Genomic DNA, 15,168 nt, shown 5'->3' with positions numbered 1-15,168 from the left:
TAATTAGTTGCTGTGTAGAAGTTGGTTTATGGGCTTGCTGAAGTTCCTTGCAGTTCAGCCTCTCATGTGTTTCCCTCTCATGTCCCTGCAGCACAAGTGGAGATGTTGTCTGCTGCACTAAGAGCATCCACATTGCGTCCAGAAGAGCCCATGGCCAACGCTGGCAAGGGAACAGACTCGCAGACAGAGCTAACCATCAATGACCAACAGAGTTTTAAGCCTATACTGAGTGATGTCGTGCCTTTAATTGGTGACACTGAGGTAAGAAGAGAGTTTTAGGCTCAATTATTTGTCTTCCCCTTAGGATTTCTTGTGCTCCAGTAGCAGAGCTGTGTTTTTTCTTCCTGGAGGAGTAGCAGCCAAAGATTTCCTACTTTTGGCTAGTGTGATGTTGAGATTTCTTAGCTGGCAGTGAAACTCCAGCTACTGAAATAAAATGAGTTGGGTGCCTTTGTTTTGGCCAGTTCTGTGCTTACCCAGACAGCTTGGTTTTGAAGCTGATTCCACTAAACTCTTTTGTGATTATCACATTTTAAGATGTTTTAATGCTACTGCTGTTTACTTCTGTGAAATCCCTTCCCTAAAACTAACACCTCCTGGTAATTTGTTGAGTCTCCTTCACCAGTACCCTTCCCAGTCTGGAGAATGAGGCACTTTGTTCCCTCTGCTCACTACTGAAATGTTCCATAGTGGTTTACTGGCCTGCATAAGAGAAGTTCAGAAGCAGTAGTCTAGGAGGTTGTGTGGACTACTGAAAGGGAAGGTAGATTCTATCAGTCAGTTAACATTTTGAAGTGCTTTGCTTTCAATCCTTCAGCACCACCACCTTGTGCCCAACTCGGGTCTGTGGCACTGGATACCATTTTCTGTTCTGCACTGTGCGTGGTATGCTGTGTATTGAATGTCTTGATAAGTGGTCTGGAGGAGGGGATCAAGTGCATCCTCACTAGATTTGAGGTTGATGCTAATTTGATTGGGAGTGTTGATCTGCTTGAGGGTAGGAAGGCTCTGCAAAGAGATCTGGACAGGCTGGGTCCATGGGCTGAGATCAATTGTATGAGGTTTAACAGGGCCCGAGCGCTGTGTCCTTCACTTGGGTGGCACCGTGCAGTGCTACAGGCTTGGGGTAGAGTGGCTGGGAAGTTACCCAGTAGAAAAGGACCTGGAGTGACGACAGCCATGTGAACATGAGCCAGCTGTGTGCTCAGGAGGCCAAGAAGGCCAATAGCACCCTGGCTTGTATCAGGAATGGTGTGGCCAGCAGGAGTAGGGAAGGGATCCTGCCCCTGTACTCAGTACTGCTGAGGCCACGTCACAAATACTGAATTCAGTTTTGGGCCCCTCACTACAAAAAGGACATTGAGGTGCTGGAGCACGTCCAGAGAAGGGTGACAGAGCTGGTGAAGGGTTTAGAGAACAATTCTTGTGAGGAGAAGCTGAGAGAACTGGGGTTGTTTAGCCTGGACTAAAGGGGAAGTGAAAGGAGATTGTAGTGAGGTGTGGGTCATCAGTCCCATCTCCCTAGTACCAGGTGACAGGATGAAAAGAAATGCCTTCAAATTGCACCAGGGAAGGTTTAGTTTGAATATTACAAGAACCTTCTTCACTGAAAGGATTCTCAAACTCTGGAACAGGCTCTGCAGGGAGATGGTTGAATCCCCATCCCTGGAGCTGCTTCAAAAGCATAGAGATGTGGTGCTGAAGGATGTGGTTTAGCAGCAGCCTTGGCAGAGTTAGGTGATGGTTGGCCTCAATCTGAAAGGCCTTTTCCAACAAGTGTATGATTCTGCATTCACTGCATCTAGTGCCACAAGCTCTGGTGGTACTGAAAGCTGCAGCAATGGTTCTAAAACCCACTTCATAAAACCACAGCAGATGTTTTGTTGGCTCAGTTGCCTGAATGGTGTTTTCAGAGGAAATGTTGATAAATGTCTTGGAAAAGTCCAGGAACTGACTTCTGTCCAGTGCAAATATTTGCAGCCTTCTTTAATGAGTGCAGTGTTTCTAAATGCCCTTTAGCTTTCACCTAAGCTGTTGGACTAGCTTGTGGCCTACAGACATCCAGGCAGTGGAGGAACGTGACATTTACTTGGATACTGCTGTTTGTACACAACCATAATTTAACACTAGAAATGTGGTTGGTTGGTTTGCTTCTTTGCTTCCAAAAAACAACTTGGCCCCAGTTCCTCCTGTCAATCGAGCTGGGTAGGTTTCTTCCTGGTCTGTTGTCATACCAACCCAAAACATGTCAGTCTGACTGTGTCCTCTGCCTTTCTCTGATTTTGGGAGTGAGGAGGGTGCTGTTTGCTCAGGGGCACCAAGTCCATCAGTTTATTTTTCACTTGATTCTGATGCTGACAGAGGGTTCAAGAAGCTGTCACGTTCCTGATATATGTTGGTTGTGCTTGTTTCAGCTTTGCCCTTTCAGAAGGATGCTCTTAATCTGTCAGTTCCTTGTTTGCTACTGGCATCAAATCAAGTCCTCATTTTACAAGTGAGAGGTTGTTATACAGGTGACCTAGAATTTGGGAATCAAACTGAGATCTGTTGAGCCAAGTAGATTGTTGCTCCTAATAGTGAGGAGAGCTCTGATTTTTCACAGGTGGCTTTTCTTTCTGTCCCCCCCTCCCCATACATGGGTGTGAGAGTTGTCTGCTTCTTCTCTCCAGTTGGAGGTAGAGGGTAAAGACAAAGCAAGCTGAAGTATAGGCAGTCCACTCCTGTCCAATATAAGAAGGTGCCCTAGTGAGGTCACATCTGGAGTACTGGATCCATTTCTTGCCTCCCCAGGTCAAGAGAAACAGGGAATTACTGCAGAGAGTCCAGTGGAGGCTACAAAGATGATGAGGGGACTGGAACATCTCTGTGAGGAGGAAAGGCTGAGAGACCTTGGGGACCTTTTTAGTCTGGAGGATAGCAGACTGGGAGTGGATCTTATCTCTGTCTAAACGGCAGGGGTAAGAGGATGGTGGCTGACACTTCAGTGATGCTCACTGACAGAACAAGGGTCACTAGGCAAAAACTGGGACCCAGGAAACTCCATCTGAACATGAGGAAAAACTTCTTTCTTGATGGTGCCAGAGCCCTGGAGCAGGCTTCCCACAAAGGTTGTGGAGTCTCCTTGTCCTGAGAGATTCCAGATCCTCTTGGACAACCTTCTGTGGGTGACCCTGCTTTAGCAGTGGGATTGGACTGGATGATCTCCAGAGATCTCTCCCAGCCACTACCCAGACATCCCTTCCAACTCCCACCATTTTGTGATTCTTTGATTCTGCAGATGCCAGGAAGAGTCCTAGACTCTTGAAACCTACCTCTCCTGTCTGTTTGAGCCAGCTGCCCTGTCAGGCAATGCCAGTACTACTTGCCCTGATGCTGTGGGCTGTGTGTGCACAGCTCAGGGGTCCACAGAGCACAGCCGCAACGCTCTTGTTACACCGCAGCCAAAGGAGGCCTCATGTGAGAGATTTGTGAGGCTGCCACTAAGGTTTTTGCCTCTCAGAGGTGGTGGTTCACCAGTTTGGTGCCAAGAAGCTTTCAGGCTGAACCTTGCAGAATTTTTATATCCTGGCTGTGCAACATTCAGCTCAGCTTGTATGCATGTGACATGGAAGAACTACAGATGGAGCTTCTCTGCAGGAGCAGAGATGCTACCCTGACTTAAATACCAACTGATGCTGCAGTGGGTCTGCACTGAAGCTCGTCCTTTCTGGAATGGAGACTTGACTTTAAAAGTGGCTGCTTAGAAATGTTCCCATCTGCAACACCCTTCAGTAAATTTAGTTGTTTGACTTAGTTCAGGCAGTGAAGTATTATTTTTGTCTGTCTTGTTTATTTTAAACTCAACTCTTGCGAGCTGAAAGATTGTGAGATGACATCTTTGCATTTTTATGGTAGCAGAATGGATGACTAACCCCTGACCTATGCACTTGGGCAAATCATGGGAAGTGCTGTGGCTAACCAGTGCTGCTTGCCTGCACTTTGAGCACTGAGTCAAATTCTGGGGGCTTCATACAAGGGGGACATTGAGGTGCTGGAGCAGGTCCAGAGAAGAGCACCAAAGCTGATATGAAAGGTCCAGAGAACAGTTCTTGTGAGGCTGAAGGAGCACTGGGGCTGTTTAGCCTGGAAAAAAGGAGGCTCAGAGGAGACCCTTTCATTCTCCATAAATCCCTGAAAGGAGGTTGGAGTGGGGATTGGTCTCTTCTCCCTGATAAAAAGTGAGAGAATGAGCAGAAATGGCCTCAAGTTGCACCAGGGGAGATTTAGGCTGGATAACAGAAGAAACTTTTTCACTGAAAGGGTTCCCAAATACTGGAATAAGCTTTCCAGGGAGATGGTTGAATCCTCACTCCCATTTTAAAAGCTGCAGAGATGTGGTGCTAAAGGATATGAGTTAGCAGCAGCTAATGGTTGGACTTGATAGTCTGAAAGGTCTTCTCCAACCCAAATGGTGCTGTGCTCATCTCTTGTTGTGAAAGAGGCCAAAGCTGCTGACTTTCAGGCAACGCTGTCATTTTTCTCCTTTTCATGGGGAGGAGGAAAAAAAAAAAAGGAGTGAGGAATTGACAAGGTAAAATCTTGCAGAGATTGTTCCCAGAGCCTCTGGAGGACACATTTAGTTATGAAGTCCCTTGCATATCTGTTCTTTCCTTGGCTCTTTGGCACCTTCTTGCTGCTGTGCGATAAACCTGACAGACGCCGTGGGCCGTTGTGCCAGCAGTCTGTGATTGCCTCCCAGCTCTGCCTCTTCTGCAGCACCTGTAATTATACCTCAGTGACTAAAATTACAACCTGCTGCTTCTATGAAAGCAGCCTGTGGAAGGGGAAGTAGCAGCTGAAGTCAAAGCAAGGAAGACAGATGGTATCCTGGAGGCTTTTTTTGAGGAAGTTTCTGGGTTGTGGGAGAATTCTCCTTGTCAAACCGATCCGAGCTGCTGGTAGAGCAGGCATGTTCCTGACCCTCAGAGCTCACCCTGCAGCCTCTCTGAATAGATAGCTTGGCTCACATCTTGCAAAAATGCCTCTGCCCTCTTCTACCTGACAGCAGCCCCATCTACTTTTCAAATATTCATCGTGAACCCCTTGGAATTCACAGCTGATTATGCAAAGTCCATTGTGTGTGGGGAGCTGCTCCGGTACAGAAGGTGTCAGCAGCACAGTTTATCAAGCCTCTGCTGCTCAGCACAGTTCCAAAGTCTTAGTCCTTATCTACAAAGCCCAGATATGAAGCCAGGATGCTTGAATGATTGCTAAAATAGATCTTAATAGAACTGCTGAGAGGGGGGATGACTCATGTCAGCAGCTATGGTCTACTAGGACTCTGCACGATAAGGTGAAGCTCATCTGCAGAGAAGATTATAGACTAATCACCTCTGGGCAAGGAGCCTCATCAGTTTCTACTCTTAAGTGTGAGAGTGGCTTTGTGGTGACCTTTTTCTAGCCCAAATCCAAAGCAACAAATCCAACAAAATCTGCTATGGATGATTTCTCCCCATGCCTTCAGGGGAGAAGCAATGTGACCTGTGTCTTGGTTACAAATTTCTGTAATGCAGTCTCAGAGGTACCATTCTCCTGGGGTTTTATGGAACAAAAAAACCCAACTGGAGCAGAGTAAGAGGAGCTTGTGTTGGAAATGGAAAGATTTATCTCACAGACCTTTTGATTTGGGGCTGTAACAAACTACCTGAGGGTTAGTCTCTTCTCCCAGGTAACGAGCAATAGAACAAGGGGACACAGCCTCAAATTGTGCAGAGGGAGGTCTAGGCTGGATGTTAGGAGGAAGTTGTTGCCAGAGAGAGTGATTGGCATTGGAATGGGCTGCCCAGGGAGGTGGTGGAGTCACTGTCCCTGGAGGTGTTCAAGCAAATCCTGGCTGAGGCACTTAGTGCCATGGTCTGGTTGATTGGCTAGGGCTGGGTGCTAGGTTGGACTGAATGATCTTGGAGGTCTCTTCCAACCTGCTAGATTCTATGATTCAAAATGATATTTGATGTTAGAAGATGTCCTTCTTTAAGAGAGAGACCGTGAGGTGAGGACAGTGCTTCTAGGTGCTGATGAGTGTACCTTGTGTGACCTTCTCCCTTTCCCTCCTTTTCACAGAATATGGATTCCACACTTCACTATATCCACAATGACTCCGATTTGAGCACCAACAGCAGTTTCAGCCCTGAAGAAGAAAGAAAATCCAAAGTACAGGTAGATGAGAGTGGTTGTTTTTTTTTCCTCTACATAGATCAGTATGTGAGGACTTGTTAACACCTTTCATTCACTCATTGCTGATGCAGTTTCTATTAAACATGGCAAACCTCTTCAGTAAGTACTTTTAGAATATTCCATGTTGAAGTTTGCAGATGACAGCAAGTCAGGTGGCAGTGTTGATCATCATGAGGAGGGTAGGGAGGCTCTACAGAGGGACTTGGATAGATTGGATGGATGGGCCAGTGTTAGTGGCATGAGCCAAATGCCAGGTCCTGCACGTGGGCCACAACAACTCCAAGCAACGCTACAGGCTAGGGGCAGTGTGGCTGAAAAGCTGCCAACAGAAAGGGACCTGGGGGGTGTCATACACAAACAGCTGAATATGAGCAAGCAGTGTGCCCAGGTGGCAAAGAAAACTAATGGCATCCTGGCTGGGGTTAGAAATGCTGTGTCCAGCAGGAGAAGGGAGGTGATTGTCCCCTTGGACTCTGCTCTGGTGAGGCTATACCTGAATTATTGTGTTGAATTTTGGGCACTTCAACACAAGAGAGACTTGAAGGTGCTGGAGTGAGTGCAGAGGAGGGCAACAAAGCTGGGGAAGGGCCTGGAGAATAAATCTGATGAGGAGTGACTGAGGGAGCTGGGGATGGTTAGTTTGAGGAGGCTGAGAGGAGACCTCATGGCTGCCTACAGCTATGTAAAAGGAGGTTATGGAGAGGTTGGTACTGATCTCTTCTCATGGGTAAATAGTGATAGAACAAGAGGGAATGGCCTCAAGCTGCAACTAGATTGATTTAGACTGCACAATAGGAGATAATTTTTTCCCATCTAGAGTGATCAAGCACTGGAATGAGCTGCCCAGGGAGGTGTTGGGAGTCAACCAACCCTGGATGCTTTTAAAAGTCATTGGGCTGTGGTGCCTGGGGATATGATTTAGGGTGCACGTTGTAGAGTAGGGATATGGGTTGTACTTGGTGATCCTGAGGGGCTTTTCCAACCTGAATGTTTCTGTAATTTTGTTTCCAGAGAGAATGGCTTCATTCAGCAGTTGCTTCTGGATTTAATTACACATAAGAGATGACACCATTTTGGTTTTACATGATAGGATGGTTGTCTTAGACTTCCAGACTCTGCTTGGGTTTGTTTCCATTTTCTATGGAAACCATCCTGTAATGGAAATTAGGGTTGTTGAGGAAACAGGATATTCTGTTAAATATTTGAAGTGGAACCAACCTCACTCTGTTGCAGAGCTTTTTGCAGGGATTTGTGAAAGTGCTTTCATTAAGCTCCAGCTGGTTTTTAACCCCCGGAGGAATTGAATGGTTGTTGTTGCATTGTTCAGGATGAAGGGTGCCACCCTCTGATTGCTTGAGTGGGAGCCTCAATCCCCCTTGTTGCTGACATCAGCTCCTGTGTTAGGGCAATGCTCTTGTGCGCCTCTTGGGTAGAGTCAGTGCTTCAGAGGAGCTAATGGCTGCTGACAGTGCCGAAGTTAACATCTTAGTGCTTTCATTTCTTAGTGGAGAGAATCATAGGATGGTTTGAGTTGGAAGGGACCTTAAAGATAGAATCATAGAATCAACCAGGTTGGAAGAGACCTCCAAGATCATCCAGTCCAACCTAGCACCCAGCCCTATCCAGTCAACTAGACCATGGCACTAAGTGCCTCAGACAGGCTTTTCTTGAGCACCTCCACGGACAGCGACTCCACCACCTCTCTGGGCAGCCCATTCCAATGCCAAACACTCTCTCTGGCAAGGACTTCCTCCTAACATCCAGCCTAGACCTCTACCAGCACAACTTGAGACTCTGTCCCCTTGTTCAATTGCTGGTTGCCTGGCAGAAGAGACCAATGCCCACCTGGCTACAACCTCCCTTCCGGTAGTTGTAGACAGCAATGAGGTCTGCCCTGAGCCTCCTCTTCTGCAGGCTGCACACCCCCAGCTCCCTCAGCCTCTCCTCGCAGGGTTTGTGTTCCAGGCCACAGAACTATTTATACCTGTGTTCCAGGTCATAGAACTATTTTGGTTGGAAGAGACCTTTAAGATTGAGTCCAACCTTCAATCTAAGACCACCACGGCCATTAAACCATGTCCCAAAGTGCTGTGTCCACATGTTTCTTGAACACCTCCTGGGACAGTGCCTCCACCACCTCCCTGGGCAATCTGTTCCAGTGCCTGACCACACTTTCTGTGAAGAAACTTCTTTTGTTATCCAACCTAAACCTTCCCTGATACAATTTAAGGTCACTTCCTTTCCTTCTGTCACCTAATCACTATGAGAAGAGACCAACCCCCTCCTCACTACAACCTCCTTTCAGGGAGTCCTGAAGACCAGTGAGGTATACTCTCAGTCTCCTCTTCTCCAGGTTAATCAATGCCAGTTCCCTCAGCTACCCTTCACCAGGACCTGGTCTCCAGCCCCTTTGGCAGCTTTGCTGACATTCTATGGACATGCTCCAGCACCTCAATGTCCTTCTTGTAATGAGAGGCCCAAGACTGAACACAGTATTTGAGATGTGGCCTCACTAATGCACACTATAGGGGCACAGTCACTTCCCTGCTCCTGCTGGCCACATTACTGCTGGTACAGGCCAGGTTGCTGTTAACCTTGGCCACCCAAGCACACTGCTGGTTCATGTTCAACCAGCTGTTCACCAGCACCCTCACATCCTTTTCCACTGAGCAGCCTTCCAGACACTGCTAAAACCTGGAGCATTCATGGGGTTGTTGTTACCCAAGTGCAGGACCTAGCAGTTGGCCATGGTAAACCTCATACAACTGACCTCAGTCCACTGATCCAGCCTGGCCAGATGTCTTAGCAGGGCCTTGCTACCCTCAAGCAGATCAACACTCCCACCCAATTTGGTGCCAACCTACTAAAGGTGCACTCAGTTACCTCATTGATGAAGGTGTTAAAGGAAACTGGCCCCAGTACTGAGCCCTGAAGGACACCACTAGTGACAGACTACCACTAGTAACAGATTAACAACTGGATTTAAGTCCATTCACCACACATCTCTGGGCCCAGCCAGCCAGTTCTTAACCCAGTGTAGTGTGTGCCTATCCAAGCCACAAGCAGTCGCTGCCTCCAAGAGGATGCTGGGAGAAACTGTTGAAGGCTTCACTAAAATCATCTGTGCAATGGTCAGGGACACCTCCTACCATTCCAGGTTTCCCAAGGCCCCATCTAACTTGGCTCTGAATGCTGCCAGGCTTGAAGCCTCCACATTTCTCTGGGTGCTGTATTTCATTGTGTCCTCCCTCATGGGGAAGAATTTCTTTTTTCTGTCCACTCTATGTAGCCTCTTCCAGTCTGAACCCATGACCTCTCATCCTGTCAGTCCATGCCTTTGTAAAAAGTCCCTCTGCAGCTCTCCTTTAGCCCACTTCAAATAGTAGAAGGCTGCACTAAGGTCTCCCTGGAGCCTTCTCATCTCTAGGCTGAAGGACTGTTCTTCACCAGAGATCTTTGTCTCTGGAGAGCCTATTTGCTTCCTGCTGACTGTTTGGAAGCAATATTGAACACTCTCTCTTTTGTCCTTCCCCATTTCTTACCCCCCCAACACATTTTAATTTAGCTTTTTTTTTCCCTCCTGACCTCCCCAAGATTCTGGTAAGAATAGGAAAATGATTTTTGAGTAAATCTCATCATTTACTATTCTGCCTATTTGTACTGATGTGTTAAAATGGCCAATTTCAACACATGGCCAACGTGTTGGCTGGGCTCACTAGTTCAAGGATAGGGAAGTGCTTGTGAGGATACAGTAAAAGGCTGTGAAGATGAGGGGATGAAAACATCTCTTTTGTGAGGAAAGGCTGAGGGACCTGAGGCTGTTCAGCCTAGAGAAGAGAATCATAGACTCATAGAATCAAGCAGGTTGGAAGAGACCTCCAGGATCATCCAGTCCAACCTAGCACCCAGCCCTAGCCAGTCAACCAGACCATGGCACCAAGTGCCTCATCTAGGCTTCTCCTGAACGCTTCCAGGGATGGCAACTCCACCACCTCCCTGGGCAGTCCATTCCAATGCCAATCACTCTCTCTGTCAAGAGAAGACAGAGGGGGGGATATTCTCAGTGCTTATAAGTATTTAAAGGATGGGTGTCAGGAGGATGGGGCCAGTGTTTCTTTGGTGGTGCTCAGCAACAGGACAAAGAGTAATGGACACAAAGTTGGAGACAGGAAGTTCCATCTAAATGTGAGGAGAAAGTTCTTTCCATTGAGGGTGGTAGAGCACTGGAACAGGCTGCCCAGAGAAGCATTGGGATCTCTATCCTTTGAGTCATTCCAGACCTACCTGGATGCTGTCCTGTGCAACCTGCTGTAGGTGAACCTGCTCTGGCAGCAGGGCTGGGTTGGGATGATCTCCAGAGGTCCCTTCCAACCCCCACTGTTCTGTGATTTAGTGATTTGCAGAGCCTGTGTGCCCGGGTGGGTGCAGAAAGGTAAAATAGAGCCCTTGAATCTCCTGCTCTGCCAGAGCAGACAGCGATCCACCCACTCCTCTGCTGTGTTGGTCTGTGGCTGTGCAGGCAGCTCCCACTCAGGTCACCCTTTCTGTGGAGGAACTTAGGAAGCAGACAGGTTTTGCATTCTTATTAACAGATTGTAATTAAATAACTCTAGGGGTATGGGAGGGAAAAAACCTGTTTTGCCAGAGTACCCTGGAATTTTGGCAGGCCATGGGAAGACTTGTTGGAAGCAGTGTGAGCACTGACCTCTCTTCTCGCCGCAGGATGTGGTACCTCAAGCCCTGCTGGATCAGTATCTGTCCATGACTGATCCGTCCCGCGCACAAACTGTCGACACCGAGATCGCCAAGCACTGCGCCTACAGCCTGCCTGGGGTGGCACTCACCTTGGGCAGACAGAACTGGCACTGTCTGAAAGATACCTATGAGACACTGGCTTCTGACATGCAGGTAAGCTCAGAGCCTCTGACAGGGGGTGAGCTCAACTTGGGGGGTGATTTAATAGAACCATAGAATCAGCCAGGTTGGAAGAGACCTCCAAGCTCAGCCAGTCCAACCTAGCACCCAGCCCTATCCAATCAACCAGACCATGGCACTAAGTGCCTCATCCAGGCTTTTCTTGGACACCTCCAGGGATGGTGACTCCACCTCCTCCTGCTGATATTTAGTTATTTGTATGGAGAATGAAAGCATTCTTGAGAAGCTTGCAGCCCATGGCACAGCCAGGTGGACTCTTTGCTGGATTAAAAACTGTCTGGACAGCTGAGAAAAGGAGTACAGCTGGTGGCCAGTCACAAGCAGTGTCCCTTAGGGTTGGATACTGGAGCCACTTCTGCTTCATATCTTTATTAATGATTCATTTATAAAATGAATAATGATATTTTCTGTTGTGGATGCCTCTCCCTGGAGGTGTTCGAGTCTGATCTGGATGAGGCCTTGAACAGCCTGGTCTAGTGTAAGTGGACTCAGTGACTTTTTAGGCTCTTAGGGAGTGACAGGACTAGGGGGAATGGAGCAAAGCTGGAGGTGGTGCATTCAGACTGGGCATGAGGAGGAAGTTGTTCAGCATGAGAGTGGTGAGAGCCTGGAATGGGTTGCCCAGGGAGGTGGTTGAGGCCCCATTGCTGGAGGTGTTTAAGACCAGGCTGGATGAGGCTCTGGCTGGGCTGATCTAGGGTAGGGTGTCTCTGGGCATGGAACTAGATGATGCTTGTGGTCCCTTCCAACCCTGACTGATTCTATGATCTTAAAGGTCTTTCCTAACCAAAACAATTCTAGAATTCTATATGTCTAGGACTTTCCTGAAGAAGCTTATAAAGACGTAAGGGAATACAATTGAAAGCAGGTTTGCTTTACCTATCTTCATTGTTTTGAAGGTACTGAGGGGCCTATCAAGGTTTCTGCAGCTTGTCAACCACCTTGAAGTTAGAAACAAGGATTTGTAAGGGAAATGGATTTACATAGCTCTGCTTAGGAACGTTAAACTTGGAATTATTTTGGATTTCCTTCTGGTTTTGAGAGTTCCAGTAAAAATCAGGATGAAAGAGGGGAAAGCTGCCACTTTCTTTGGTGTGAGATGCTTTCTCAGTGGTTTGATGTCAGGGAATGGATTGCCCAGGGAGGTTGTGAGTGCCCTCTCCTTAGAGGCACTCAAGGCTAGGGTGGATGATGCTTTGAGCAGCCTGGGAGGGAGGTCACGGCAGGGAGGTTGGAACTAGATGATCTTCAAGGTCTCTTCCAACCCCAAGCATTCTGTGGTTCTCTGATTGGGTTGAGGGGATGGAGTGCACCATCAGCAAGTTTGCAGACAGCACTAACTGGGGCAGGAGTGTTGCTCTGCTGGAGGGTAGGAAGGCTCTGCAAAGAGGTCTAGACAGGTTCAGTTGAGGCCAACGGAACGAGGTTTAACAAGACCAAGTGCTGGCTCCTGCACTTTGGTCACAACAACCCCAGACAGTGCTACAGACCTGGGGCAGAGTGGCTGGAAAGATGTCTGGTGGAAAAGGGTCTGGGGGTGCTGGTGGCCAGTTGAATGTGAGCCAGCAGTGTGCCCAGGTGGCCAAGAAGGCCAAAGGATCCTGGCCTTTATCAACAACAGTGTGGCCAGCAGGACTAGGGAAGTGATTGTGCCCCTGTACTTGCCTTGGTGAGGCATGAGTGCTGTGTTCAGTTCTGGGTGTCACAGTGCAGGAAAGAGGTTGAGGTCCCTGAAGGTGGTGAGGGGTTTGGAGGGCATGTCATGTCATATGAGGAGTGGCTGAGGGTGCTGAGGTTGTTCAGTCTGGAGAGGAGAAGGCTAAGGGGAGATCTTAGTGCTCTCTACAACTACCTGGAAGGAGGTTGGAGTGAGGCTGGTGTAACCAGGAGTAACCAGTGACAGGATGAGAACAAATGACTTCATATTGCACCAGGGGAGGTTTAGGCTGGACATTAGGAAAAATTCTTCACTGAACAAATGGTGAGGTGTTGGAACAGGCTGCAAGGGAGGTGGTGGAGTCACCATCTCCTGGAGGTGTTCAAGAAGCTGTAGATGTGGTGCTTCAGGATATAGTTCAGTGATCATGGTACTTGGGTTATGGTTGGACTCAATGATCTTAAAGGTCTTTTCCAACCTCAGTGATTTTGTGATGGGTGTCTTGGAGGAAGCTGGGTGTGTGCTTAGCTAGTGAGGAAATGGAGCAGTGTGAGTGGCATTTCCAGTGGGAATGTGAGGAGAGGTATCTGGTTTCCATTGCTCACTTCTGATCTTAAGGCAGTGCTTGGGATTTGGGGGACACCTTGCTCTTTACAACAGGAGGTTGTCACAACGTGAAGGTCAGTCTCTTCTCCCAAGGAACAAGAGATGGCACAAGAGGAAGTGGCCTCAAGTTGCATCAAGGGAGGTTTAGGTTGAGCCTTAGGAGAACTTTTTCCCTGGAAGGGTTGTCAAGCTCTGGAACAGGCTGCCCAGGTTTGTGGTGGAGTCCCCATCCTTGGAGGGATTGAAAAGCTGAGGGACACGGTTTAGCGGTGGACTTGGCAGTACTGCGTTTGTGGTTGGAGCTGATGATCTTCAAGGTTTCTTCCACCCAAAATGATTACCCAGTTGTTGCAGCTATGAGAACCTGGGCTGTGTTGGTGGGGGTGAGTAGACCTGTGCTCCTGCAGACGTGTCTGGAGCTCAGTGAGTCAGCCAGGCTTTTGGGGCTGCATCCAGTTAGTCATAAGGGAGTAACATCGTGAGCACCATGCAGCATGGCTCCTCTGAAAGCAAGTGCTGGAAACAGCAGCATTTCCCTTGCTGTCAGGTGGTGAGCAGGTGACTTTGTGCACTTTGCAGTTGTTTCCCAGTCCTCCCTGGTTTCCTTTTTTGGAGATGCTCTTTTTATTTCTTTAAATGTTCTCAGACAACTTCACCTCTCCTGCACTTTTGCTGCTTGTTCTGTCAGAGCAGAAAGTCTCATGGTATGCAGTGAGTGATTTTCTATGTGGCCATTGCTCATATTTTCCAAACTCTTTTGCTGCCATTAAAAACAACCAGCAAGCAAACTTAAAACATGAGTAAAACCAGACTACTCTGTGTTCAGAACTACCCAGAGTTTTATTGCCAGTCTAATCTGAATCAGAAATGCCGTAGAATGGTTTGGGTTGGAAGGCAACTTAAAGGTCATCTAGTTCCAATCCCCCTGCCATGGGCAGGGACACCTCCTACTAGAACTGGTTGCTCAAGACTCCATCCAGCCTGGCTTTGAACACTTCCAGGCTTGGAGCCTCCTCAGTTTCTGAGGGCAACCTGTTCCAGTGCCTCACCACCTTCATGGGGAGGAATTTCTTCCTAATATCTAATCTCAATTCAGCTTCTCCCAGTTTGAAGCCATTACCTCGCATCACCACAGTATGGGAGGGACATTGAGGTGCTGGAGGGGGTGCAGAGAAGGGCGATGAGGCTGGGGAGAGGTCTGGAAAACATGAACTATGAGGAGCAGGTGAGGGAGCTGGGGTTGTTCAGTCTGCCTTCTCCAACTACCTAAAAGGAGGTTGTAGGGAGGCTGGAAATGGTCTCTTCTCCCCAATTACTAGTGATAGGACAAGAGGAAATGGCCTCAAGTTGTGTTGGGAGGTTTAGGTTGGCTGTTGGGAGGAAGTTCTTTACTGAGCAGGTGGTCAGGCACTGGCACAGGCTGCCCAGGGAGGTGGTGGAGTCACCATCCCTGGAGGTGTTTAAAAGGAGAGTGGATGTGGTGCTTGAGACTATGGTCTGGTGATGAAGGCTGCTGGGATGAAGGTTGGGCTGGCTGATCCTGGTGGTCCTTTCCAGCCATAGTGATTCACAGTGATTAGAAGTTGTGCTGAGGGATTTGGTTTAGTCAAGGACTTGTCAGTGTGAACCTTATGATTGGACTCAATGATCTTGAAGGTCTTTTCCAATCTGAGACATTCTGTGATCCTGTCACTCCATACCTTTGTAACAAGTCCTTCCCCAGCTGTCTTGTAGCTCCCTTCAAATCCTGGAAGACT

At 48.2% G+C, this 15,168-nt stretch overlaps 1 protein-coding gene across 8 annotated transcripts in view; it reads left to right on the top strand.

Moving 5' to 3' along the window:
* PPP4R1 (protein phosphatase 4 regulatory subunit 1) overlaps positions 1 to 15,168 on the top strand; it is an 81,862-nt gene that overhangs the window by 59,335 nt on the left and 7,359 nt on the right. For all 8 annotated transcript variants that reach the window (XM_064150213.1, XM_064150214.1, XM_064150212.1 and 5 more), the window contains 3 exons: positions 92 to 261; positions 6,100 to 6,195; positions 10,936 to 11,121. In XM_064150213.1, coding sequence (XP_064006283.1) covers positions 92 to 261; positions 6,100 to 6,195; positions 10,936 to 11,121 — 452 coding nt within the window. The remainder of the gene's footprint in view (positions 1 to 91; positions 262 to 6,099; positions 6,196 to 10,935; positions 11,122 to 15,168) is intronic.

This window comes from Pogoniulus pusillus, chromosome 10 (genome assembly GCF_015220805.1).
Source record: "Pogoniulus pusillus isolate bPogPus1 chromosome 10, bPogPus1.pri, whole genome shotgun sequence".
Lineage (NCBI taxonomy): Eukaryota > Metazoa > Chordata > Aves > Piciformes > Lybiidae > Pogoniulus > Pogoniulus pusillus.
The sequence above is the reverse complement of the archived record's forward strand: the minus strand, read 5'-3'. Positions and strand labels throughout refer to the sequence as shown.